Source organism: Trichogramma pretiosum, unplaced genomic scaffold, assembly GCF_000599845.2.
Source record: "Trichogramma pretiosum strain Unisexual culture from Peru unplaced genomic scaffold, Tpre_2.0 scaffold9, whole genome shotgun sequence".
Classification (NCBI taxonomy): Eukaryota; Metazoa; Arthropoda; class Insecta; order Hymenoptera; family Trichogrammatidae; genus Trichogramma; species Trichogramma pretiosum.
Genome location: NW_019641697.1, coordinates 1564739 through 1592556, shown reverse-complemented (window position 1 = coordinate 1592556; position 27818 = coordinate 1564739). Strand labels below are relative to the sequence as shown.

Below are 27818 nucleotides of genomic sequence, written 5' to 3'. Positions count from 1 at the left end.
CACGCGTATATTTATATGCATTTATAAGCAGCGAGAGCGAGTATAAGTATTTCGAGATCGGAACTCGAGGGAGGTAGAGGTATAAGGCGCGCGCGAACGTTAAAAAACACGTCGACGCTGCGCGGCCGCAGTTTTTTTGCACGAATTAAACTATCACGAGTACAAGACGCAAAACAACCTTACGAATCACATATAGCAATTACTCGACGCTCGCTTGTATATATCCTCTGCTTGTCGCCTCAACGTTTGCCTTTTTTTATCCCTGCGTCGAGAAAAAAAACATCGCGTATAGCAACGTCGACATCAACGCATGCATTCAGCACACTGCACATAGACAGCACATGCACGGCGACGCATGAAACTCGCTGCCAGAGAGCCGTAAGCTTATAGGCCGTATATACAGAGAGCAGCAACCAACATCTCTTTATGCTGTTACCGTTTTTTGCTCTTTCCTATATGTATGCGGCCTCTATATGTATGTCCGATGCCGTGTAAGAAAACGTTTTGCGCTCGACGTAGTGTACACGTACTTATGGAGAAAGACAGAGAGAGAAAATCACAGTGACTTGTAACGACAATGACTGCGAGCTGAAACGACGACCAAGACGACGACGACGACGACGACGACGATGCATCACACGTACTTAATGCGAGGGAAAATTGGGTAGCTTTGTACGTTTTTATACACAGTTCCGCGGCTAATGTGATTTTGATGGCGATACACATGCTCGCGTCGTTATGCGCTCAGTGCCCCTTAAATGTTGTACATCAATTTCGTTACGCTTCTACATAAAGATTTCTTAAGAAATTTTTGTTGTTTTTACTACTATTTCGCTCGGCCTCGCGCGTCACGTTAACTACGCTCTGGCATCTCGCGGCACGTACGAAATCTGGCCTAAAATCGTGCCTCTCGATAACTTATGCAATTGGAAAAATCGGTTCGAACATTACCTAACGTTTCGACGCTTATTCCCGACAAACTTTAGAATTTAAAAACTCACCATTATATGTAAAGTTACATCAGCGTATTCACGTTCACTTCGCCAATGTATAATTGAGCACTTGCTGCTTTTAACCTGATGAAAAAAAAGCACCAACGAATCCAAAACACTTTTGTTTTTGTAAAGCGTACGAAGCACACAGAGAACTTTTAGTCAGAAAAAACACACAAACGTCACTCGCACAAATCACAGTAAATATGCAAAGAAAGCAAGCAACTGCGCGGATGGCTTAATAAGTTGGAAAATAAAGATGAAAAGGGAAAAACTACTCTGTTCGACCAAGAAATCACATGTTGATTGAAACAATCGTAGGCTGCAAAAATCTTGTAAACAAGGCGGTGATGCTGTTGGTCTCGCGCGCAGCGACTGAATGCGGCGACGGGGACGGAGAAAGGAACAACAGCGAAACGTGGGATCTCTCGCACAGCCAGCCTACAGCATAAACCTATAGACCAAGCGGTGTATTAGTGTGTGCGATTGCAGCAGCAGCAGCGGCAGCAGAAAACCGCACAACACGCGGCTGCCCTTCAGTCTCGAATGACTCTCGCGTACTTGCCGCGCGTGGAGGGGTAAAACAGGTGGAGAAGCGCGACCAATCCACGATGCGCCGGTAATTTTTGAAGCATCGAGTGTCGAATGGCCTGCAACTGTTTTTCTCGCTCGTTATTCTTTTCTTTTATTGCGCTATCTTACGAGCTGCTGCTGCTGGCCTGTTGTGTGTCTTGCGTGAGTGTGTGTGCCCAGTGTGTCTAGGGAGGAAACAATTCATACGACACGCGTGCCGTGTCAGTGGGAAATGACTCTCGAATTGTGCCTGTGGATTTTTTATTAGCTTTGGCAGCTTTGCCACTTGAATTACGAGTCGTTTGTTTTCATAATCTGTCAGGAAGTTTAGGGATATTATTTCATTTTTTTCGTTGTTATTGCATTAATGTTTCGAATGTAGCAGATGTGTATTTATTACTCATTTGATCAAAGTACCTAAGAATACTGAAAAATACTTGAAGCGTGAGTACAAATCATATCTTTTAAAATAAAACTTTTCCCACTTGAATTATTATTTTTATACTCATACTCAGCAAAAAAAATTTTCTGTTATACTGTCAATGAAATGAGGCACGATATACGTGACATGAACATATTTCTTATACCGACCCTTTAATATTTGCCCAGCAACACACCATAGAATGCCATCTACCGCATGCTGCTTAAAATTGAAGCTTCAAACAGCTGTTTTCTTACCGACGTATTATATATTGTATGCTATAATTATACGACACTCCACCACTTTGCGGGCGCTTGTCTAAATAAGGCTTTCTCTTATTTTTGTGTCAATTCTTGTTTAATTTGATATACATTCAATATCATTTCTCTGTCACTTATGGTCTGACAATTTTTTATTAAAATGGCATTTCATTGTGAGTGATCGATTTAAACTTACTTCGAGATGTAACGATAAAAGAGCTCCCTATCCAGCTAGTTTTTCTAAAGGCGGTGTCCGCGTCGTTTTCTCCTAATAATCTAGATTGCACTATTAAATAAGGTGAGTCTTTCTATTCATTTAATAATAATTATACAAAATACAAAAACGGGAAAATTCAGCATTCATCTAAATCATTTAAAATGTCTGGAGCACTTACTGAAATTGCAAAGACAATTGTTTTTACTCTAGTCTAATTTATAATTTGAAGAAATTGTTTAAAAAATTATTTTAATTTTAGATATAACAATGAGTGAAGAAAACGGATATTGGTCATATCTTGCAACAGGTATTATTTTCTATAGCTTTGGACTCAAGTGGTGCTACGACTACGCCAAACTTTACTATGTGCCACCAAAATCTCGACAAGGCCGACGTGATAGTCCTGAGCATCGTGGGCCTTTATCGCAAATGAAGCATGGAGTTTCTAGAATGCTCAATGAACATCCTATTGAAGGCATGTTGAAACTTGTTGCAACTGCCTGTGGCTTGCTTGGAATTCTTTTTACTCGGACCAAAGCTCTAGATTCACAATTGGTATCACCTTATGTCATTAACGCCACCATTTATCTATTTTTTGCTTCTTCTGGTTTGACAGACGTTTTACATTTTTATTTCCCTCTCTATGTAAGCGAGGGTCTAGCCAAAACAGCTTTAGCTCAAAGCTTTTTTGTCGAAGGTTTATTTATGTGGACTGAAAAATATACCAATTCTTTTGCTACTTCATCTAGTACTTTGTCTTTCATTGTGTGGTTATCTTGTATATCTGTAGCTTTAGAATTGGTCTGGCCAGAAATGAAACTTCTATCAGCATCTTTGACTCTTCTACATGGAACATGGATTGCTCATATGATTCGAATGAATGGAATGGAAATGATTTCACAAGAAAATGTTGCATTGATATTTTCATGGCACATTGCTGGGGCTTCTCTAATGACTCTATTGGTAGTATCTTTGACTAAGGCATATTTGCCTCGTGAACCACCACCACCACCTCGAGTTCCCATTTATGACTTTGTCAATGAAATGGAAATCAGAAATGCTTGAAAGGAACGAGTGAACAATTTTTAATACTTTTTCATCATAGAAATGCATTTTGAAATGAAATTTGCTATGCGTATACTTTGTATATTAGTATGTACATAAATTGTCGAATACCAATGCAAATCTGAATTGCATATTTAGTGTAAGGGTACAAATTTTTTACAACGGGCATAATCAAGATTTAGCAAAGTAGCTTCCAAGACAAAGATATTTTATAATATATTCAGAAATTAATCATCATAGCAACGAATAATACAATTGTATTTTTAATGACATTTGTGATCATCTGTATTGATGTATCATTTGACAAATTGAAATAGTAAATCATAAGAAATGCCAGTCTGGATCAACTGGACAAGTAATTTGATACACTTTTAACTCAGGGTTATACCATGATAATATTGATATTACAATAGACATTAATTATTCTATAACTATAGTTATTGTGATAATGTTTGTATCAAATTTTTAAGTTTATGCAAAGGCATGCATTTTAATTAAACATCACATTTTTTTGAGAATGAAATATTCAATTTAAATAAATTTATACAAAAATCTAGTTAATTTATTCATAAGCAGTATACACATCAAGGCAACAAAAAGCTTTTATTATACATATCGTCAATTAATTTTAAATATAAGTAAAAAAATATCAAATAATGTCAATCATGCATGTAGTTGTGATGCGTTGCTTTTAGTAAGGCAAAAATATTTGTAATGACCTCAAGTGCCTATTAAAACTTTGAATCATTATTATAAGGTTTTAATTGATAGTCTCTGAAATTTTCAACAATGTAACATACAAGGCATACATTGAAGAGAAAATTTTACTGTGCCAAATATTTTAAACTCAAAAATTTATATTTAATACGTCTAGAATTCAAATCTTCCTGTAATATTGTTCATTTAACTAATTTCTTTGGACTTTTTATGTTTATTCCAAAAGTAATTTTTTATCTGTTACAAGATTTGTATTATTCACCCATGCGATTTATGTGAAATATTGTTTATTACTAAATTAACTTAGTGATATAAAAAAATCAAACATGTAATCATTTAGTCGTAAGTATATGTTATTGTGATGACTAGTTTTTAATCTTATTTACATGTATTAAATAATTTATTACACTCTGAACTTATTATTGTATTTATCGCATTTAATGTATTGTATAATACAAACGTAATTATGCTAGTTTCAATTATGTTTAATAAATTTGCTTTAAAAAAACTCGCAAGTCGATCATTTTTTCTGATTTCTCTAAAATTCAAACGCATGCGCCATTAAAACACTCTAGTCTGACTCTGAAACTTGATAATTGACATAGTAGTGTGTAGAGTCGTATAATCTAGTAACCCTAGATTCTCCAAATCCAACTAGATATCACGGGCGCTGCCGTGTGTCTGCAGACTGCAAAGGCCCAGCCCCTGCAAAATTTCATGCTTTGCAGAGATTGTGTACATACGCTGCTTACCTCCATCGTGTTAGTGTGTGATGTGTCATTTGTCGGATACCTGAAATTCGCCCGTGGTGATTTTAGGTGCAGTGTGAATAAAACATCTACCATTCATCGCTGTGTTGTTAGCTCCTTAAAATCATAATTATTTTTAGTACTTATTGTATAGTGCGCCGGCCGCCCATATTTCGGATCTGTACAATTATATTCAAAGACGTATAGTAATCATGGTGAGTAGGTTATGATGCTTGAATATTTTTGTTCGTGCAGAAAGTCAAAACACTTGCTACAATGATGATGATGAATGAATGAACGAGCGAGTTTTTAAAGCTTAGACCGGAATGTCGCATTTTATCAGCGTAGCAGTATATTTTGCTACGTTGCCTGATGATGCATCAAATGATGACTGTTACTGCTGATAATGCAGACACTAAACTTTTGCATGCATTCACGACTACAATTTCCTTACTCCTAGTGTTTGTCAGTTTGTGTGAGAGAAGAGATGGATCAAGTATTAAGTTTTTTTCACATCATTGTAGCATTTTTTTTTTTTTTTGATAATTGAAACAGTGGATTTACTATTTTTTATTTTTACAGTCAAGTTCACTGAAGCCTTATCTCACAGCGGTGAGGCGTACACTGACAGCTGCAATGTGTTTAGAAAACTTTTCATCTCAAATTGTTGAAAAACACAACAAACCTGAAGTAGAAGTTAGAGCCAGCAAAGAGTTATTGCTTACACCTATCCTCATTAGTAGAAATGCCAACGAAAAAGTTTTAATTGAGTCCAGCATAAACAGTATGAGAATAAGCATAGCTGTAAAACAAGTAGATGATCTTGAAAGGATTTTGTGTCACAAATTCACCAGGTTCATGATGATGAGAGCTGAAAATTTCATGATTCTCAGAAGGAAACCAGTACCGGTATTTATCACCATAAAATAAATATTGATTAGGAGAATCATTTTTTTTACTGTAATTCATCTTTCCTTTCAGGGCTACGACATCAGTTTTCTCATTACAAACATTCATACAGAACAAATGTATAAACACAAAATTGTGGACTTTGTTATTCATTTTATGGAAGAAATTGATAGGGAAATAAGTGAAATGAAACTTTCTATGAATGCTAGAGCTCGCACATGTGCTGAAGAATTTTTGAAGAGGGTAAATTAAATTTTGTATGAAATTACTGCATGTACGTAGAAAATTTTAATAAATCTTTTTTTTTTCACAGTTCTAGTCGTACACATAGATAATCTAAAAAAAAATCAAGAAAGCAGTTACAAGGAGAATGTCTTCTGTTATTCAAATAGAAAGCACCCATCAACTTGTTATCTGTCTTTTGTTAGTGCATCCTGAAATGGTATCAAACTGAATTTTGTTAACGTTGTTTAGAATTCATAATCTGAATAGACAAAACGTGATGTAACAAAATGTATGAACTGTAGGTGCTCCAAAAGTTTGTTTTATGAAATACAAGCACAAGTTGCTAACATATGTTTGAATGCCTCAATTCGCGTGAGTGTTGTAATTTTGTGAATGTAAATTATGATTGACAAATAGTTATTAACAATATATTCGTTTCTATAAATTTCATGGAGGTAATAGTTTTATTTTGAACAATTTATTTTTATGTAATTTCATGTAAAGTTTTGTATTCAGTTATAACGTTATTGTAATATTGCTGTATTGTTTTCAATGATATTGCATTTATAGGCAGCATTGTCTTTTGGAGAAATGTAATTTCGAAAATTGTACAAGTATGCACTTGATTTGTGCTATTGATCAATTAACAAACCAAATTGAATAATGAAATTTGTATAGGATTAATGTTTTTATGCCTATACATTTATGCGAGATCAAAAGTTGAACGTAGGTAATTTTTATCTCAAGCTGCCAATTCTCCCTGAGAATGTAATCAATTAATAAACAAAACATTATATACAATCACGTTGAACTATAATACCATAAGTCAACATCAGTGAACTGAATGATTGTATTACATTTTTATGAAAAACGTACATATTAATATGTCGATTATGAAAATGTAAAAGTTCAATTTTGTATAAGATACAATAAAAAAAAGAAAAAAAAGTAAAGTTGCCTGCACGAACAAACGATACTTTTTCGTGTACATAGTATACATGTAAGAAAAAAAAAGAAGAAAGAGAAACGAATTCAATGACTGCCAATTATAGATTGGAAACGCAATGCAAGAGAGAGACTCTCTCCATAAATAACACATTTAAACAAAGTGGCGCTAGCGCATTGGAATATCCAATGTTCCTCTCGGTTCTCCGTTCATGATGTGTAAACGGATTGATTTTTTTTCTGTTACATTGGCGCGCGCATTTATGAATATGCTCATACAGAAACATTGTAGCGAGTACGATTTGTATTGTGTATAAATCGGCGATGGCATTTTTATTTTAACTTTATCACTATTATTATTAACATATTGTATTCTGTTTATTGGTCTAACGACATCTTATACCCTATATTTATATAATAAAAGAAAATCAATTGATTCTAAGACGTAAAGGTAGTTACATTTATTGTTTATTCAAAAGGACGCGTCGAGCAGTTCTCAGCGCGGAAAAATGTTAAATATGCAGCTCAGGTCTGGCGAGTCTTAGCGAAACACGTTTTTTTTAACTGCGTGACTGGCTGCGTGCGCGGCTTCTAGCGCGATCGGACTAGCGAGTGTACACCGGCGACGATCGCGAAAAGACTTTTCAAAAGTTTCACGTAAAATTTCCACGCGTGCGCCTATAACGGGAGTGCTGTATATATATAGATTTTTGTTTGAACAATCGCTGAGTCGCTCGGTATCTCGTCGTGTATCATATTATTTTTGTACAACGGGTCGAAAATGAAAGACGTACTCGAGATTCGTTGAAAATTAATTCATTTATTTAACTAAACATTCATGACACTGCTTACACATAACACTTGACTACTTAAACTACGAAGACGAGAGTCGATGAGACGATGAATTATGCGAATACTGAGTGAATCGAACACTGATCGATGGAACGTTCTGGGCGCTTCGGGGCGGTCCGCTCAGAGCTCAGTTGGATGGTTTTGTCGACGTCTGATCTCGGCTTTTGGTCATAAAATTTTTGAAACTCGTGTCGTGGCCCAAAATACCGGAGGCCCCGTTAAGCAGGGTACTGAAAAAACAAACAAACGTTGACAAAACGTCACAATTGCGTTATGCGCGCGCGTACGCAAGGCAACGCAACAATTCGCAAACTTACGCAACAATGACTCCTGCACCGAGAATAGTAGCCACAGCCAATTTCATGGTGGTGTGCAATCGATGTAGTCTTTGACAAAGTTGAAGCAAGCCGAAAATGCACTCGAACGACAGTTGAGTTAAATAAGCGAGAGAGTTCGCGCGAGAGAGATCCGTGCGGCGCGTATGTATGCGAGCAGCTTCTTGGCGTAGCGAGTACTGAGACCAGTGCGAGCTGCGGTGCGGGCAAAAATTCGCTCTTTTCTCCGACTATGATGTGCAAAACATATATATATATTTAGCGAATGTTCGCGAGCAATATATATCAGCTGGGGTTCTCTGAGTCACATGCGCGCGGCCAACTACGTCAGAGGCTTCAGCCGCTGGGGTGGGGACAAGTAAAGGTAGTAGTAGGTAGCGGCGCGTAGGTACCGTACTCTACTGCGATCGCAATAAGTACATGCGATTTTGAAAATATACTTGACGATCCGATTTTAAAACATTAGCTCAAAGTTGTTGCGCGTTACGTCGGGCATCCGTCGGTTTTTGCAAGTCTAACGCGAAAAAGCCGTTAAAGCTGTAAAAAGGCTGCAGTACGGTATATAAAGTATAACGGTATGGATGTCAAGATGAAGCGAGGCCTCATCCCTCGCATTTGCAGCAACATTTCGCGAGCATCAGCAAAGCAGCAGCAGCAGCAGATAGGGAGGCAGCAGCCCCGAGTAGAGCTCGTCCCTATGTAAATGCACACACAAGAGTCGAGAGTACAGTCGTACATATATAGCAGTGTACGTAGTATAGAGTCGCGTGTAGGCTCGACATCCAGTACTGCTCTCGGGGATTAGACGCGAGCGCTTACCTCCGCATCCGTAATCCTTTCCGTTTAGCCCTCCGAGAGAGAGAGAGAAAGAGTAAGAGAGGCAGTCTCTCTGCTCTATATAGCTCATAGGAAGTTTCGAAACGAGCGAGAGCAGCCCATGTAACCCGTGTCGCGATTCCCAAACGTTATATGGCTACAACGTTATTACGTAGTACACGAGACGTTAGTGCCGCCGCCGCCGCTTTTTAAGCTCCTTTTGCGGGCCTTCGCACGCCGTTTCGTTTGTAATAATGCGATTGTCCCGCAACGACTTCTCCTCCCTTTTTTTCCTGCGCTTTTCTTTTTTCTAATCTTTATTGTATACTTAAATGCGTTTAGGTCGACATCGGAAAATAATTCACGAGCGAAGCTTTTAAGCGCGTCATTCTTGTAACATGCTCGAAACAAACAGCCGCACAGTTCATAAAGCAGAAGAAGAGCAAGAAGGGGTGAGAGGGAGAGAGAAAAAAAGCGTCAGAAAAGAGCATCTCGCGCGCGCGAGGAAAAGTTTTTAAAACCTCCTTCTCAAAACAACACCATCCGCCCTCGAAAAAGTCTCTCGCATATAATATACGCCCTCGTCCCAAATACTAATTACTCCATCTCTCTCGCTCGCTCCGCGCTCTCTTCTTACGTATAGATATATAAGAAAAGTATGTAAAAGGATGTGGCTTGGCGAAAAATTGCCGCGCGCGCGCGCAAACTAAAATTTGCTCACTGGCGTAAGAAAGAAAAATAGTCAGCGTCGTCATACAGCGAGAGAGAGGGTAGTAGAGTAGCCGGGCTATACGCGAAAAAAAAGCCGCGCAAAGACCGAATGGCCATTCATTCTCCTTCATTTCCGCTTTCGCGCTGGACGAGAGAAAACAAACCTAGTAGTGCCTTACAAACAAAAAAAAAAAAAAGAAGAAGAAGACTAGGGTGATTTCTGAGGGTAGTTTAGCCTAGAAAACAAGTGGAAGAAGCGAGAGTTGAGTAGCTCTGTAGCGCAGCAAAAGAGCGAAACGAGAGAGAAAGGATAAGCCCTGTACGGTACGAGGCTGTAAAGTTTATACGCTAGCTGCGGAGTGCTTTGCAGACTTTACATGTACACTTTTATGGCTTCTAAACAATTTCCTAGCTTACGACTGGTTTTCTCCGCTCGGTCCTTTCTTTTTTCGTTCTTTCTTTTTTTTTATCGCGTCGCACGATATCTTCTTTTTACAAGCACGACGATAGAGCTAAAAATCCGTTTGTCGCTCGGCAGGCAAGCTCCGTTGGGCTGCTTTTTTGTTTGAAAATTTAAAAATTCCCTCGTCTCGTGCGCAGCTACTACTAGTAGTGGTGGTGGTGTTGGTGGCGTCGTCGAATAAGAGGGAGGGGGTGTCATTCTTCCCCTCTCGTAGCAATATAACCCCCTCCTTTGCTGTGGCGCGCGCGCGCGCAACATCTGTAAGCTCAAAAGCCGAAAGCTCGCTCGAGCGCTCGGCTCGGTCGGTCGTTGGTCGGTCGGGGGTTACTTGGTCGGTTGGCCGATGGCGCCTATCTAGGAGTAATAGCGCGCTCGCGAGGCCCTGCAGCACTGCAACCTCAGGAGATAAGCCCTCGGTGTATGCGCGCGACTGCAAAAAGGTATCAGCGGGGAGGAAGACATGCGCGCTCTGAACATTCAAGGTGGCAAAGTGTGTGCCGCGCGCGCGCCACAGTCGAGTTTCTGTGTCCGTGGAGAGGGCGCAAAAACAAAACTCGTTTTTGGGGGATGACTCTACTCGTGCTGTTACTTCTACACACACATGCACACACACACGAGCATGAGTCAGTGCAGTAGAGGAGTAGTGGAGCGCGCATGAGAGAGAGAGAGAGAGAAAGCAGCTCGAGAGGAGGGAAAAAGCAGCAGCAGCAGCGAGAGGACTCGCGCTACTGCTGTATACGTGCGGATATATCAGAAGCACGCTGACGTGCGCCAGTGAGTCGTGACTTTGCGCAGTCAGGCTTTGCGTTCGTAGTCGCGTGGGCCACGTTGGCCCAAGAGCATGCCCAAGAGCGAATACGCGTGCCGTTGCAGACTGCTATCTTCTCTCCTCCGACTCTTCCCATGCAGCAGCGCATCCAACTGCGATTCTCAATTTTGCTACTAACGCTACACCAGCCGAGCCAAAAAATAAGTAGTCTCCCCCGAGGCCTCTCTGCAAGCACACGCGACGTCAAGGAGTAGAGGCGCAGCTGACGCCTGTTTCGCTGCTGCTGATCGATCTGGCCGAGCGTTAGATTATCCAGCGAGCTCACACATGTTCATCCCGGACGGGTTAAGGAGCTGCATGGTGGAACCGGATGTGTCGACTTACCTCCAGGCACCCTCGGTCGGCCAGGTCAGTCATTCATTAATCAACCATTGTCGCGATTGCCATTTTCGACTCGTCCTTTTTTTTTCGTTTGGCATTGCCATTCTTTTCCTCGCATGAATAAAATATGTACCACATTGGCTCTCTCTCTCTCTCTCATTCTCTTGCTGGAGGAAAACCGTTAAGTGTCGCGGTCGCGCGGATGAAAAATTTGTATGCGCCGTGTGCGCGAGTGCGTATGCTTTTGCATCGCTATTGCCTATATAGCGCGCGCGTACGCCGCAGTGCAACACAACATGCAGACGAAGCCACGTGTTTTGCGCGAGTGCGCCGCGCCGTGCACAGCACACGGCTCTCGCTCGCTCCTTTTTTCCTCCTTCTCGCACACGCCTCACGGCGATCGCACGCGATTTCTGCCTCGTCTCGTTCGATTCTTTAAACTCGTGTATATATATTTTTATACGTGGGTTCGTTGAGGACGAGCGACGAGAGGCACATTCCGCAGCATGACTGAAATACAACGTACCTGATTTAACGCGCGCTCCGTGTTTATACGTCGTGTATACCGCAGTCACTTGTCGCGATCGAGGCATTTGTTTTACACGCGTACGAGCGACGGACTGCTATAGCTCACACATATGCGCTCACACGAGTAGAGCCAGCAGCAGCTCTCTGTGAGCTAAGTCTTTATTTGTACGAAACTTTGATTATTAAAGTTTAGAGAGAGGACCAAAAGTTTTGTGTTGAGAGGATGAGACCGTGAGCGACTGAGCGACCGAGCGACTGAGAGCTAGAAACGACTCTAAAACTTTGCCATTCGGGCTAATGAAATTCTCTTACTTACTTATTTACTTACCTACGTATAGGCTAGGCGCATAACGACCGACGAGAGAAAAGCCCGAGCTCGACGGGGGGGAGAGGAGGAGGCCCCGGAGAAAATCGCCACTTTATTCCTGACTAATAAAGCTTGGATTTTTCTCTCGTCGGTCGTAGCTGTCTCGCGCGAGATAGAGACGGAGGTGGAACGATAGCGCAGAATCGGCCCCCGCGCCTACATGTGTGGCTGCAGCAGCTCCGAATGCGTCTGTGAGCGTGAGCTACTCTACAGTATATAGGCGTCAACGGCATGCAGAGGCGCGTGTGCGCGCGGCGACGGCGACGAAACTACGACGAAACTACGACGAAACTACGACGAGCGAGCGAGATGCTGCAGTGGCCACGTGCGCGCATGGTTTGCACGCGCCGCGCCGCAGTGTCGATAAGCAACCCTTCCTGCCGCCGCCGCTGCCGCCGTCGCCGCGTACCGAGAGAGGCACAAACCTATAGAGAGTAAGGGACTCGTATACTGCCTACTCGCGCTTTTTCTCGCCGTATTTACGATCGGCTATGATTGGCAAATTGCTTATTTCGATCACGCGATGTCTTGACATTCGACTTTTTCATTAGAAAAGTTTTTGAGGAAAAAATAAAAAGTTCCCCGAGCGCTCGTGTTTGTTACGTGCGCCGCTGCTGCTGCTGCTGCTTCCGCCGACACCGCAGACTCGCTACTCGCATGGCAGAAACGAAAGAGAGAAAACTAGAGTGGGATTCGACAGTGACGAGTGATCCCTACGTATACGTATCAGCCCCAGAGAGCTGCGCTGCAATTATTCTACTGTTTTTTGAGCATGACCTTATTTTTCCTTCCCTCGCCGCCAGCCTGAGATTGAATGTAAGCTCTCCGCTCGCGCTGAGCTTTTTGCTCGTCCCCCCTGCTTCTCGCTTCTTCTTCTTCTTCTTCTTCTCGCAGAGCTGTACGAGAAAACTGCGAGATATGAAGGGAATTTATCGTTGGTAAATATTTTTTGACATAATTTCAGTTATTTTTCTCTAGGGTCTTTTGACGCGCTTTAATACGAAAACAAAAAAACAGCGACGCGTTTGTCCGAATGAAATTCTCCGAGCTGCAGCGATGATCGCGAGCGCGCCACTCGCCTTTCGTCGATCCGACGGATTGGTGTCCGGCTGGCCGCCAGTTCGCCGTACTTTTGACCTCGTGCGAATAATAATCATTTACAGGCAAAATAAGTCGATAAAATGCAGCCGATAATATACCAGGCGAAATGTGTTTCTCCTTTTGCCTATTTCTCTCTTTCTTTGCAAGTACCCCGAGTCCTTGATCGCACGAAAAAGTAGTACAAAAGTTTGCGTGTTTTCTTCTCCATTCGGTAATAAGCATCTTTATCAAGATGTCGTTTGGAGAGCGCAGAGAGAGATAGAGGAGCAAAAAAATCCTGCGAGCTATAAGTTATGAAATGTTAAGGTCGCCGATATAACGCAATCGTCGGAGGATTTATGCGAGGACATCAGCTGCGAGTATCTGCACACGCACACTGCGCTAAATATTATATTCCGATAAATTTTACTACTTCCAGCGTACGGCGTCGACGACGAGTACGATGTTTTTTTTCTGGGAATGAAGAAAAAAAAAGAAAAAAATCACACACAGTGAAACAAGTACGCGTGCAGTCGTACATTATATATCCATTCATCATCGACACATCCCACACAGACCAACACACAAACACACACACACGTGCGCGCGCGCGAGCGTAAAACGAAAATCAACTTGTGTATAGCCGCGAAAATCAATATAATCCGTAATACACACTGTCCTGCAGCTCGAATGTGCTCTACGTGTGTATATAAATTCCTGTATGTGCTCAACCATTAACCCGTTCAAACAACGTAATAAACGCCTCTCGCGTTTACGAGTATGAAAAGGCTTTGGGGGGATAGGGAAAAAATGTTTTTCTCTTTTAAACGTGCGCCTCTCTCTCTCTCTATGCACAAAACCACCTCTGCTGGTACAACAAGCCTCTTTTTACCCTCGTCCCCTTCTCCCTCTACCTCTCGGTGCGACGAAATTGATAACGAAAGGCTATGGGCGTGCAACGCGACAATAAAGATAAACGATCATCGCCAATTTCCATATCAAACACCAATAAAACCAACCGAGTTTGCCTATTGTTCTCTTTCTCTCTCTTCTCTTTCTATACATATATTTGATAAAAAAAAAGGGAAAAATAGTCCTACAGTGTACACACACGCGCGCGCGCGTACGTTTGGCTTTGAAATTCATCGTTTTATACTACTTTGGTCCAGGCGCAACGGATATAAAGAGATTATTGTAGCGTGTGCTAGGCTTCTTTTTTTTTGTAACCCCTCAAAAGACGGTCGAGATTCCTTTAGGATTCTCTCGATTTTTTCTTCTCCTTTCGCGACGAAGGATCGATCTCAAACGACCAAGACTACTGCAGCAGCAGCAGCAGTAGCAGCAGTAGCAGAGGCCAGACGTACCTACCCACACACACGCACATACACACATACATGCTCTATTTCTGTCTCTCTGCAGGCCCCCTACCTCGCGCTCGCGTTATCACTTTTTTTTTGACTCTATATGTCGAGAAAAAGGAATGTGTGTGTACGTGTGTACGTGTGTGTGCGAGTGTAAAGGTATATCGCTGATTCGAAAAAGTTGCCGCTGCACAAACGCCCCGACGACGTCCTTCCGCTCGCGTGCACACACGATGTAGCATCGCCCAGTATAGTAGTAATGAAAAAACTGAGCTGCTCTCCCTCTCCTTTTCTTTTTTTGCAGCTTTTTTTTGCCGGAGAGGAGCCGCCGCGCCGCGAGAGGATCTCTCGAATAGTTGGAGAATGTTTAATTCGTTTGTGTGAGTTTAGGTGTGTGTAGATGTGCGTTACTATATAGCCTCCCCCGCGCGCAGTCATAAATTTGCCGTAATTAAAGAAACAGGAGCAACGGTGGGGGGGATCGCGCGCGCGCGAACATTCGTAATGCGGATACACATTTTTCTAAGCGAATCGCTCGGTGAAATTAAATTTTTCTTCTCCTCGGTAGGTGTATGCTATGTACGTGTGCTATGTATATGTATGCGTGCAGTCGAATGTGTATGTGCGAGGCCAGAATCGAGTCGTCGGAATGAAATGTCAAACGGCAAAGGACTATCAATGCTTAACAGTACGAGTAGTCGAGTGCGCTCACGAAGGAGAAAAAGACTTCCGAAAAGCGTCTGTCAACAACAACGTATCGCGCCGAACTCTCAGCAGCTGCCTTCGCCCATTTGAATTTAAAGCAGCTACTATCGGCCTTTCCCCCGCACACCCACAGCCACGTACGCCTCGTACGTACTCACCGGGCTCGCACACACATGCGAGCTGTAGCGCGGCGACTTATGGAAATACTACTCGGGGAGCAGCAGCTTCGGAATTCGCAAAACGTCGAAAGAGAGAGAGAGAGAGAGAGAGAGAGAGAAAGAGAACCCTACATGTGCACGAGCCATTCTATACTCGTGATCAACTTCTATTTCTTCGTGCGGTTGTACACCGTCGCTATTATAATATATTACAGTGTGTGTGTGTGTGTGTAGTCGAGTTTGTGTAGTAAGGCCGTACACACACTGCAGGTCGAGGATCGAGGCGGCGGCATATCGATGCTCCGTGCCTCTCTATTGCGAATCCTCGATTGTGCGCGACACTACACCGCCCGAGCGACAAGTCGAGAAACTTGGAGTTTTCGAGCTCAACAGATAAGTAGATCAAACTCATCTCGCATCTCTCGTTTTAAAGCGCATATTCAAAAATTCAAATTTCCGACAAGACGTTATCTGGCGAGTCTTTCATTTCTTGCACAGCCTCGCACTTTCCTTTTATTCATTTCTTGTCGCTCTCTCTCTCTCTCTCTCTCTCGCGACACGCGCGCGCGAATTACCGCTGACTACGCGCCTTTTCCCTCCGTACTACATATATACTCGGCAGCGGAGCACCGCAGAGAGCACACCAACGCCAGCCGTAATGTTATATTCTCTATCCTTCGAGGGCTGCTAGAGCCGACGACGACGACGCCTCGAGTGTGTGTATCGCAGACGGGGATCGGCAAGGATATAGGCTCGGATACACTCGGCAAAAGTACCAAAGACGACGACGACGACGACGACGACGAGAAACTGGAGATATCACATTTTTCTCTCTTCTTTTTTTCATCGCTCTCTGTCTCCAGGTATATATCTATGCCGTCTTTTGAGCACATGTCCCATTGATACTGTAAAACTATATTTCGACTTTAAATCGCCCTCGCCCGGCTACGTCTTTTATGAAGAAACTTTAATTTCGCCTTGTCGCTTTGGACGCCTCCGAAATTTCGCTACATCTAATTAAGCCTCGCCTAGCTGTCCGCAAAGTTTTATTTACCGCCGGCTGCGAGGCTTTAGCCACCAATGACCTTGAAATCGGAAATCCTCCCAATGCTGTTTTCTATATATGAGTGGATGCCACGACGATCAGAACAAAAGTTTCCTTCCTTACTTCTTCTTCTTCTTCTTCTTCTTCTTCTTCTTCTTTTACTTCGTACTACATCTGCTACTACTACTGCCGCTGCTACTATTTCTTGCATGAAATCGAACGCTACTGGAGGTTAAGAGTCATTGATGAAGTTTCTGACATCCACGCAACTTTTATCACAATCTTGAAAAAACTTTCTTGTGGCAAGACGTGCAGCCCGATGTAGGCTGATTAAAGCTCATTTTGAAGCCATTGCTTGCGACCGATGCGACGATCGATGCGACTTTTTCGACTCTTTTTCAATGTGCATTTTCACGCGCTCCTTGTGCCACATCGACACATTTCTTGAACATCTGCATTCGACGATGGACTCTTAATCCGGATGAAATACTTACTAATCGATGCTGTTTTTCGAAAATCATCGAATTTCCAGTGTGTTGATGCGGTAATTTCGGAATTTGGTGGTTTTAGCCAAAGAGAGCTTAAAGCCACCAAGACATGTCAGAAGGAAAAGGTGGACGCGCGTTCTTGGAGCACATTCGGATACATCTTTTTTCAGCGCACGCAAAGTTAACAGTTTGTCGAGGATTTATGGATCGCGTTCCGTAATGGCGGGGCGCGTGCGAATTAGCTGCTGCCTCGACGATATACGCGAAAAAGTATTCGGCCAAATTGGAGAATTGCAAAGCCAATTATGCCTCAGCGACTTTTAATATATGAAGCTAAAAGAGCACTTTGTGCTTGCTAAAAAGTTTCGGGCATATATTTTAGAGGATTCATGTGCCTCGGAGTAGAAGCACAGCGCAATTCCGCTAGTTCCGTGTGTGCGGCTACACGCGTTTTCGTTTATATTATGTACATGCCATGTTCATACCTGTGCGCCTTTTTTCACTAAATTCGAAAACAGCGGCAATATGTTGTAACGAATATATTATTCGTTGCTCGCCTGTCTCCCGCCCATTGGGCAGTAGCTTGAACTCATATTAATATTATTTATTTATCGATTATTTATGATATTTCTAAGACGACAATTTTCGCGTAGCCGTGCGACGGACTGCTGCGTCATGAGCGATGATAGAAAAAAGAGAGAGAGAGACTTTTGAGGCTTGCAGCCTAGGGATAACAGCTTGCAAGCGCATTTCTAACTCGGTAATTAGCGCGTTCACATCTAGCCTAAATTAGAATAAAATCACTTGCCTTTTCTTTGATTATTGAAAGGATTTTTATTTTGGAAGTGATTCGAGCCAGTAAACTCTTTTCTTAATTTTGATATATTTGTGCTTGGCTAAGTACCTATTTTTCGATCTCGCGACCAAATTATTCTCTCTCTCTCTCTTTCTCGTGAAAGCCCCTTCACGTTCGGTTCGGTGATAAGCCAGTCATAGTCTTTTATTATTAGCGAACAGGCCTAAATACTATTCCCAACTCTACTAATTACCAAATGTATTGCTTTTTTTAAAATTTTAATTACATTTGATTTGGTTCTTTCCGTCCGACTTTTCAACGAGTGTGCGAATGCAAGTAATTTTTTAATTGTGATTTCTGTAGCTTCAACGACCCCGTCCGAATCTAATATTACAATATCTATGTTCCCGATATGTGTATTCGCGCAAGCACAACTTTTATTTACATCGGACTGCAACATTTCGAGTGGCAAATTAGCGCGTCGTTGAAAACTATCCCGAAGCATTTTGTATATAGTTAAGTGCGCGTATCGATTGAATCCTCTTGCGAGTCACGACACGTTGTGGCGACATAGTCAAAATAGGACAAATCAGTTTGACGCAGCAGTGTCAAGTGCGATTCGAAAGCAAGTTTTTCAATTTCGGATAGCGACGCTAGTAAATAGTCCAATTAGTCGGAACAAGGCGACTCGATGAGGCTCCAAAAAATGAATGAATTTAGCCTCGACGCAGCGGAAGCTCCTCCGTCGGCGGGGCGTCGATTAAAAAGACGCAGTCCGCAAGTTTTGCACTGGGTCATCGGAGGCTCTTTTTTCTTGCCGCAGTAGTATACGCGCGCAACGTGCAACATTCTACAGAAGAGTCTGATCGACTGGAACGGCTTGTATGGCGTGTGCACACGAGAATAAAAGTTAATCCTTCCCTCTCGGAAACTTTGGGGTCGTCGACGTGAAACGCGCAGCGGCACCCGACGCTCCAAGACGCGGGGCCAAGGCGTGCGCGCAACACGTGAAAGTGATTTCCCGGACGTTTTCCAGTTATACGATCGCTCCTTCAAAAGTACTTGCCGCCGCTCGGCGAAACTACAACTACTACTACTACTACTACTACTACTACTACTACTACGGCAGGCGCACGCCAATCTGCGACTTGCCGCAGCAGCAACTGAAAAGTTTCCACGAGAGAGCAGCTTATAGGTATCCATCTATCGCTTCCTGAGGAATACATTATCGCCCCACGCGTACCAGCCGCACCAGCACCAGCAGTAGAGAGGAGGATGCCGTGTAGCATTGATGTTTTCCCTTCGTCATAATGATGTACGATCCGGAGCTTCTTTCTCCGCTGCTGCTTCTGCTGCTTCTTCTCATCCTTACATTATTCATTTTTCGGAAAGCGAGTAATCTTTTGTCGGAGGATGGAGGCATTTTTTTAGCCCAAAGAAAGCAAAGTTGCGGCATCATCGTATATAGCCCGCGCTAGCTATTATCAAGAGTACACAGGACAAAACAGAGTCGAGAGAGAGAACAAGGGAGGGAGAAACGAAGGAAAATCTTGAAAACATAATTGCTAATAGCCTCGTATACCCTTTAGTCTCGTTGGCTCGGCTCGCGCATGTATCTCATCTTACACCGTATAGAGCGTACATAAACACAAATAGCGTACATACATACGTACACGGGCAAACTCGAAGAAACAAGGGGCGGCAAGAAATTACTCTCTCTCTCTCTCTCTATCTCCTCAATGTTGTATACACGTGAAGTACAAAGAAAAATAAATTCACATTGTGGGAGGTTCTCTTACCCTGTAGCAGTCATTGCAAAAATCTCCGCTGCTGCTGCCGCGCTGCAGAGCCGCCCCTGCCGCCGCTGCTGCTGCTGTTTCCTCTCGTTGCAGATTTTATTTGGACGACGTTCAAGAGAAAGATGTAAAAGCGTTACCTTGAGCGCTTTTCTAGCATTGATTTTTTTCTTCCTTTCTTTCTGTACTTGTCTATACACGTGCGTGTGTGTACCGCACGTATATAATGAAAAAGTCGAAAGAAATGTTGCAATCGGCCGATTTAAAATCGATTAGTCCAACGAACGGCGCCAATATTTGACCAATTAGTCGAATTTTTGCCGATGGCTAATGCTAAGAGCAAATTTATCCGTGTCTTACATTCGCATGGGTGATATAATATATTTCTCAAACTGAGCAAATGAAAGCTCGGCGCGCGCTGGGATGCGCGAGGAGGAAGGAAGGAGCCTAGCGCGCTCACTAGGTCCATAGTTAATTCGAAGTGTCTACAGAATGTGATTTGAATTCGTTAAAAGGGACAACGTCGAGGCTGTTTTATCGAACCAAGAAGAAGACTAAGAAGAAGAAGAGAACGTCGAGCTGTTGCGAAGGCGTAAAAAGTGAAGCAAGACAAAAAAAAGGTGGGGAGAGAAAAAAAGAAGGAAAAATGAAATAAGACGGTCCAGCAAGAAAAGAGACTTTCGATTTGATTATTCCCCTTGAGAGATTCGGAAACGAGGAAGGAATCAGTGAGCGAGTTGTCTTTGCCGAGGCTATAAAATCATAGCTGCCGAGCTGCAGAGCTGCAGAGGCGAGGCGAGGCGAGGCTCGGGGCCTAGCTCTATCCCATGTGGGCAAGTTCATTAATGAGCAGTAGCGTCGCTTTTATTTACGAAACACAGTGTCAACTTTTAGCGCGTGAGTGTGTACCTACGTATATATTTTCTTTTTTGCCTAGTGTCAGCGCGATTCGAATCCGAGCCGATTCCGAGGCACGATTTTACACAATGCGCACGCACTCGAGCAACTGCTGCTGCATTATACATATAGAGAGAGAGAGAGATTGTCGAGCGCGCGCGACTTGCGTCTCAAAGCTCTGCGGCCATACGTGCGTATATGTGTGTGTGTGTGTGTGTGTGTGTGTGTACATGCGTGTGCGAAGCTATAGTAGAGCGCGCGCGAAAGAGAGCGAAAGAGAGCGAAAAAGAGCGAAAGATAGAACGAGAGAGGCAGAGTAGCGGCTATTAATAACGCGTTCGGGGTGTACCTGGTCTCGACTGCTGCCGGCGTCTTCAGTGTTGTCGCGACGCCTTCGAATATCGCATGCATTATAGATGGCAATGGACGGGATCTAAAGCTCGGTGCGGTTTTATAAGTGCGCGGAGTGCAAGTTTCGTTCGGGGCCACTTTTTCGCCCTTTTTCGCGCGTATAGCCGCGCACGACGCAGCCCCAGACACACATACGAGCAAGTTTTATGATACGCTGGCTCGGTGCGGGTGAGCCGCCGACTCGTGCGACTGCGGCGGAAACGTCTCTCTCTGTCTCTCTAGTGTGCGTGCGAGCGATTATATATGAATGAACGCGTATGTACAGTTGCGTTTATAGTTGCGCATTTTTGGCCCAAGACGCGCGTGCACGAGAAGCTCGTCGCGTCGTCCCGAGCTGCTGCTGCTGCTGCTACTCCTCTGCTGCTGCTCTTCGCTGTGTGCGTCCGTACGCCAGTTCAACGGACTTTTTCGTCAATAACGACGCAAATTTCTTCGCGCTGTGGCTGTTGCTGCTGCTGCTACTGCTGCTCTCGTTATAAAAATATAGAGAGAGACAACTGGCCGGAGCAAGCCAATGTACGCGACCGCATACGGTGTAAAAGTGTCAAAACAAAAATACCCACGACTTGACCATCTCAACTCTCGGCGTGAGCTTCTATTTTAGAATTCGATCCATTCACCTGCGTATATAGCAACTCGAGTCTCTCTCTCGCTCTGCCGCAGTGGACAGCATATTCGCAGCCAGCCTTATATATTATCTATTTTTCTCTCTTTTTCCGGACATATATTACATAAATTTCGAATAAATTACGTAAGTCAGGCGCTCGCGCGACAGGGGCCACGCAGCAGCAGCGAGCGACGCACGAGTAAAAAGGTGCGCTTCGCAGCACCGAGAGAAAGAGAGCTTGCAGCTTCGAGTCAAATACTGTCTTTGCGATCTGGAATGTTCTAAAAACAATCTAAAATGAAATGCGCTCTAGAAATAGGTGCGCTTCGGTTTAAAAATACTATAAGTTAACGTGCACACACGTTCGTGTCGACGTCTCTCTCGCTCTCTTTCTCTCTCGGACGACGATGATGCTTCTCTGCTCTCGCTGCGCGTATGATCCCTTGCAAAGCTCGCTCGCTCATCGAAGGCAAGAAACACCGCCGCGAAACGAATCTCAAATACATATACGTATATATTATCATAAAGAAGGTCGATGCGACGCGTGACTTACGTAAGCCCGCGCCCACCGATTAAACTGCCATTCGGTGCAGAGATGCGTCTTACCCCCCGAGAGACGTTTTGTTTACACTCGCGACGACTCGCAGACGAGAATCTGACATTGTGTGCTTGTGTACGCTGCGAGCTGCGAGCTTCGCAGCTGACTTTTTCGACGGTAAAAATAAGCACGTGTTACTTGCGCGCGCGCGCGTCCGCCCGTCCGCCCGCTCGCGCGTCGTTTCAAAATAAATTCGTGAGATTTTTTAGCCCCTTCCTCGAGCGCCACCGCCGCCGCCGCCGCCGCTTCGTTTATTCTCGCGCGCGCCCGATAAAAACATCGCTTATCTCCCTCTCTCCTCCCCCCCGCCTGAACGCGAGAAGGAAATTTTGAAAAACTCCGCTCGCAACTTTTCCGCTTCTAATCGCGGCTAATAATTGCGATTTCTCCGAGAGCCGAGCTCTAACTCGTCGCGTTGCAGCATTCCAAAATATATCGCGCGCGCAAACGAGCAGGAAATGCAAAAAGCGAAGGTCGACGCGCCAAACGATAATGATGAGCTTCGAGTCTCGAGGGCACATGCCCGATTTTTTAGTGCTTACGTCCGAGGCTTCGCTGCGCGCGCGATATTTTAATTGCTTATTTATTTTCGAGCCCGCGCGCATGACTGACTGAAGCCATGATAATGGTGTTTTCCTTGCTCGCTCGCGCTTATTTTCGGACCAATCGTCGCAATTTTTGTATGCGTGTTCGCGTAGCCGCGATTCTTGACGATAACGAGTGAAGAAAGTCTAAGCGTCACCCATTAATTCCAAGCAGCCGGCGGCGGCGAGCAAAAAAGCCCAGCAACCCCGCCATTCTCCAAAACCACTCACAAATCAAGAGACCCTCCGCGGCTTTTTTTGTTCGCGCAAAAAACCTTTTTGTTCCGTACGTATCTACGTATACATATCTATGTATGTATAAAAATGCCCGCTGGCGTGAGATGAGATTTCGGATGATGCGGAACTGCACGCGCGCGCGCGACCAGAGAGACAGATAGAGATTTTCAATGTAGCCGTGGGTGTGCGATCGCGCGAATCGAGCGTATCACGAGAGTTACGAAAAAAAAAAAAAATTCAAATCTCACCTATCGGGTTTCAGGCCGTTCAAGTTCAACGACTGTGTGTTGGTGATATTTTTGCTGTTGTTGTTGTGTCGAAACTGTGCTAAGTGCGAGTGAGGAGAATATAAGTACATATAGACTGAGCTTGCCTCGCCTATACACGAGAAGAGAGAGCTTGAACTACGCAAGCAAAGTGATACAGAAGAGATAAGCTCCAACTGCATCGTCTTCGCGTTCAGATCCATAATAATAAGAAAATAAAAGGCAGTGTCAAGCGTGACTTTGCCGCAGCAGAGCCACTACACACACACATACACCCACAGACATACTCGCGCGCGCGAGCAACGAATAATGAGGCCGATAGACGTCAGTTGGGGTCGAGCCTTCAAGCTCTGACACGTGGACAAAAAAACAACAGCAACAACAACAACGACCACGACGACGACGACGACAGGCTCACAGAGTATTTCGCTGTGTTTGCCGCTGCCAATCGCTGCTGCACTAAAGTCACACCTACTCGATGGTTAGTTTTCACGTGTGTTCTCGCTTTTATTCGTTAGAGAGAGAGAGAAAAAAAAGCACAAAAAACACACAAATATTTTTAACACGTTATATCCTATTATCATACCGTGAGCGAAGGAAGAAAAAATCCCTGCCTTTTCACCATCGCTGAAGAGGAAAGAGCGCATTTTCGTCTTTAGGGAACCCTTCAGGTGCAGAGGCAGAAGAAGAAGAAGAAGAAGAAGCAGCAGCTTCACCGCATGCGGCACTCGCTTTATTTACGTGTCTCTTTCTCGCAGCTTTTTTTCTTCTTCTCTTATACGCGCGGCGTGTCAGCGATTGTGAATTAAGATTTCTTCTCTCTCTCTCTCTCTATCTCTTTTTTTCTTCCCAACTCGTAGTCGGACGGGTGATGAAGAATTGCATTTTCCTGTTGGAGTTTGGTAAAAAAAAAAGTTTTGTATCGTCGAGCTTTCATTCTAATTTAGGAATTTATACTTCCTCAAGGTCAAAGAATATTGCTTGATCCGCGAGTGAAAATGCGCGCGCCTGAATGCGTATATAAATCAAGCAAGCAACTGCATATAAATATTCGTATATATTTTACGATACGCACGTCATTGAAAAAGTTGAAAATATATCGTCGTTAGGGAAAGAGTAAAAAAAGAAAAAATTAAGCGCGTCCGTGTACGTTTATGATGCGCATGTGTGCGCGCGGCTGCTAAGACGTTGACCATTGATAAAAATCGTTTCCATCTTTACGACGAAAAAACAAACTAGCGCGCCTTTTATCGATGTGATATATATATGTATAGGGCCAGCCAGCCGAGCTTCCGTTTTCAATGTCCCCTGACACATCCTTCCGATCGATAGGATTTGTAATGTGCAAAATTATTGCCCTTTTTCACGAATTTTTGCATTTCTCTTTCTCTGCGTGTTTCCACGGGACTCGAAAATTATTATTATTATGCAGGTTGAAAAAGAAGTCACCGTTTTGCGCGAGTTAGCGCAAACTGTCTCTCCACCACGCCGTAATTCAGTATCTGCTGCGTCTGTGTGAATGTGTATGTGTGTATGTGTGTACAAAGACGACGCATCACTCGAATACGGAAATATCCTACGGTGCGCGCCTAATAGTAGCCCTCCTCCGACGACTGCTGCTGCCTCCGCTGCAGACTCGGCTATTTCGAGGGGGTCGTCGGGCGCGCGCATCTACACTTTCCGATCGTGTGTGCCATCACGTAATATCTTACTTTTGCGCAGCGCTACACACGTTAAATTTTCGCCCATACGAAAAAAGAGCCACTTGAGAATAAAGGAGAGCACGGACGCATTGCGTTTGTTGTGAAAAGTTTGAAAATAAAGGTGGCAACACGCTCGAGAGCACGTGTTGTGCGTGTCGTCTCGCGCCCGAATGTGATTCATAAAATCCGCGCGTCTACGTGTATTCGCTGCCAGTTGGGCAGTCAGTCAAGAATCGGTCAAATGTCTCGAACGCGTGTACATCGTGCCGAAGCAGGAAAATTTCGTGGACGCGACCGAGAAATATGATCGAGTTTTATCGTGTTTGTTTTTATTATATAGCAGAAGCTCGAGTCGACGCAAGAGGCAAAACAAAGAGTCGAGCTTTTATACATATTACGTTCGCCTCCGTAGTCAAAGTCGCGTTATACCGGTGATGCTCAATTAACGCGTTATTTAACGAAAGAAAAAAAGGAGAAAGCGACACAACAACGAGCTTGGTGCACAATCATACCGAGTGTATAATACAAAATATGGATACACGAGAGTAGAGAAAAGAAAGGCAATCGTCAAAATGGACATTTTTCACAAATCTTTTCTTCTTGCTCTCGTGCAGGCACCATCATTTTTCTCGTTCTCTCGCGGCTTTTTAATTTCAGTGTCATTTTTACCACCACTGCTAGCTAGCCTCTCTCGTGCATACATCCGCCGCGTGTACGTTACCCTTGCGACGAAAAAAAAAAGGAAGGAAAAAAAACGAGCAGCCGGTACTAAACGTTTTCTCTCCACTTTTTGGGAAATAGCGAAAAAAGCAAGGCATTGTTCAGCAAGTTTTCTCTGTCCCTTTAAAAATGAGTAGAAATGTGTTAATGGCAGGAGGAAAAAAAATCTTCTTCTCCCTTCTTTTTTTTTTTTTAATATTTCTCTCGTTTTTGTTCAGGATGAGTTCCATCCATTCATTGAGGCTCTTCTACCATACGTGAAGTCCTTCTCGTACACTTGGTTCAACTTACAGGCGGCCAAGAGGAGATACTACAAGAAGCACGAGAAGCGGATGAGCCTCGAGGAGGAGCGCCAGTGCAAAGAAGAATTACAGGTTGGTGGCCCTTTCGAGATTTTTCACGTTGATTTTTCACGCGTCAATTTGGCAGCCCCGCTGGCTCGTGGCGCGCGGATAACTCGCGCTAATTGGCCAGGCCCCAATCGAAAAGCCATCGATCCCGAAACGAGCGAGCCGATCTCCGCGACGCGCAGCTTTCCCCGCGCGTGAATTTTTCCATCGGCCCGAAAAGAGATGAAAAATAAATTATAAATGCACGGGCTGGCGTGTACAATCGTGAAAATATCAGCTCTCTCAACGAGTATATAATTATGTTCCGTCGACGATGTATAGAGAGTCGGACGGGCTATTTCGGTCGACGGGCGGCCTCGTGTGCGCTCGCGAAGTAGACAACATACGCGCGTGTGTATGTATGTGGTACACGAATACGTGTACGTGTGTGTACGCTCAGCTCGCTCGTATGTGTCTATGCGTGCGTCGTGCGAGCTTTAATGTGCGTGCGCCGCACAGACTCTCAGGCGAGTTTACACGCACCAGCTGATACAATTTCTATACTCGAAATTATAACGCAGCGATAATTCCACGCTATTCGAGAGTCGCTGGGCTTTTTTTTTTAATTTCGACCTCCGACCGCGCGCATAATAAAGTGTCAATGCGTTTGCTTGCGTTTCTAGCTTATCGCGATTTTCCGGGATAATTTTCCAAGCAGCCCGAGGCGAAATTTCGTTGACATGTTTGTAGCTTGCGATGCGAATATTGTTCGAATTGAAAAAAAAAAGGAAAAAAAGGTAATGAATAATTGGTCGAGATCCGCGGAAAATCAAACCGCTACGAGTATGAAATTTCAATAGGTTCGTAATGCGTAAAATCGATAGGACTACACGTGGGCCACGAGACGCGCACTTGCACATAATACCGTATGCCGTATGTGTATGTGCCGTTATAATAACTCAAATAATGAATAGCCTTGCTCTGTCCAATAAGCATCCCACCTTGTACGATTTTTCCAAATTACCATATACAAGCACTTGAAAAGTCCAGCCCCTCGTTACGTCCTCTCAGAACTAACTCTTCCCCGCTTTCCATCTCTCTCTCTCTTCAGCCTATCTGCAAAAAAAGAGAAGAAAAAACTCGAGGCAGTAGCAGCAGTCATTGACTTCCGTTTCCGGCGCTACAATTTTTCCATTCCGTCTCCTCTCCGCTACTGCTGCTATTGCTGTTGCTGCTGCTACTGCTGTGGCATGCAGACAAGCTTTACTCTGCTGCTGCTGCTACTGCTGCTGCTGTGCTATCTCTCAACTCCCGCAATTCACATTCACGCTCTCGTCGTCGGTGGCTTTTCGATCAATATTTTAATCCCTTCTGCTGCATATATCCAGTCCACATACGACGCTGATGCGGTATTTAGTTGGACGAAAAAATCCTGCATTAAAAAGGTTCGATTTTTTTTTGTTACGCGTACACACGTAGGTATCCGATTCCACTCTCGGCTCGATTTTTCCCTAAAAGGGCGAGGAGAGACCGCGTGTGTAGCAACGGCGGTGGCGGCGGCGGCGGCGTCTGTGTCGGTGTCGGTGTCGGTGGCAGCACAACTGCCTCAGCCGGAGGTGGTGAGCTTTATCGGAAAACCGTTTATATTCGTAGCCGAGCGAGCAATGATTTAGAGATTAGGAAGATAATTTATGACGAAGAAAAGGAAGGTGTTAGAGCTTTTGAATTTTTCAATTCTTCCG

The 27818-nt window shown here is 43.9% G+C and overlaps 4 protein-coding genes and 1 long non-coding RNA gene across 12 annotated transcripts in view; 3 read left to right on the top strand and 2 right to left on the bottom strand.

Annotated features, from left to right (window-relative positions):
- The window catches only part of LOC106651633, a 59721-nt gene extending 58369 nt beyond the window's left edge, over positions 1-1352 (bottom strand). The window contains exon 1 of the mRNA XM_014370242.2: positions 1002-1352. Within this exon, the coding sequence (XP_014225728.1) occupies positions 1002-1004 (3 nt within the window). The 5' untranslated portion in view covers positions 1005-1352. The remainder of the gene's footprint in view (positions 1-1001) is intronic.
- Positions 1353-1793: 441 nt separating this feature from the next.
- Positions 1794-27818, top strand: part of LOC106651608 (nuclear factor 1 X-type) — a 57224-nt gene continuing 31199 nt past the window's right edge. For 7 of the 8 annotated variants that reach the window (XM_023462283.1, XM_023462282.1, XM_014370191.2 and 4 more), the window contains exons 1-2: positions 10850-11427; positions 25966-26121. In XM_023462283.1, coding sequence (XP_023318051.1) covers positions 11347-11427; positions 25966-26121 — 237 coding nt within the window. In that variant the 5' untranslated portion in view covers positions 10850-11346. Of the gene's footprint in view, positions 2010-10849; positions 11428-25965; positions 26122-27818 lie in introns of those variants that run through there. The other variant, XM_023462284.1, reaches the window with a different exon arrangement.
- Positions 2295-4286, top strand: LOC106651355 (transmembrane protein 45B-like). The gene is made up of 2 exons (XM_014369802.2): positions 2295-2544; positions 2723-4286. Exon 2 carries the CDS (start codon positions 2731-2733, stop codon positions 3526-3528), a length of 798 nt encoding a protein of 265 aa, XP_014225288.1. The 5' UTR covers positions 2295-2544; positions 2723-2730; the 3' UTR covers positions 3529-4286.
- Positions 4886-7511, top strand: LOC106651704 (actin-related protein 2/3 complex subunit 4). Its single transcript, XM_014370348.2, has 4 exons — positions 4886-5209; positions 5577-5903; positions 5976-6146; positions 6217-7511. The coding sequence occupies exons 1-4, from the start codon at positions 5207-5209 to the stop codon at positions 6220-6222; spliced, it is 507 nt and encodes a 168-aa protein (XP_014225834.1). The 5' UTR covers positions 4886-5206; the 3' UTR covers positions 6223-7511.
- On the bottom strand, positions 7874-8469 carry LOC106651542. Its single transcript, XR_001339350.2, has 2 exons — positions 8243-8469; positions 7874-8155 (listed from the first exon to the last, which is right to left on the bottom strand). It is a non-coding gene; the product is annotated as an uncharacterized LOC106651542 (long non-coding RNA).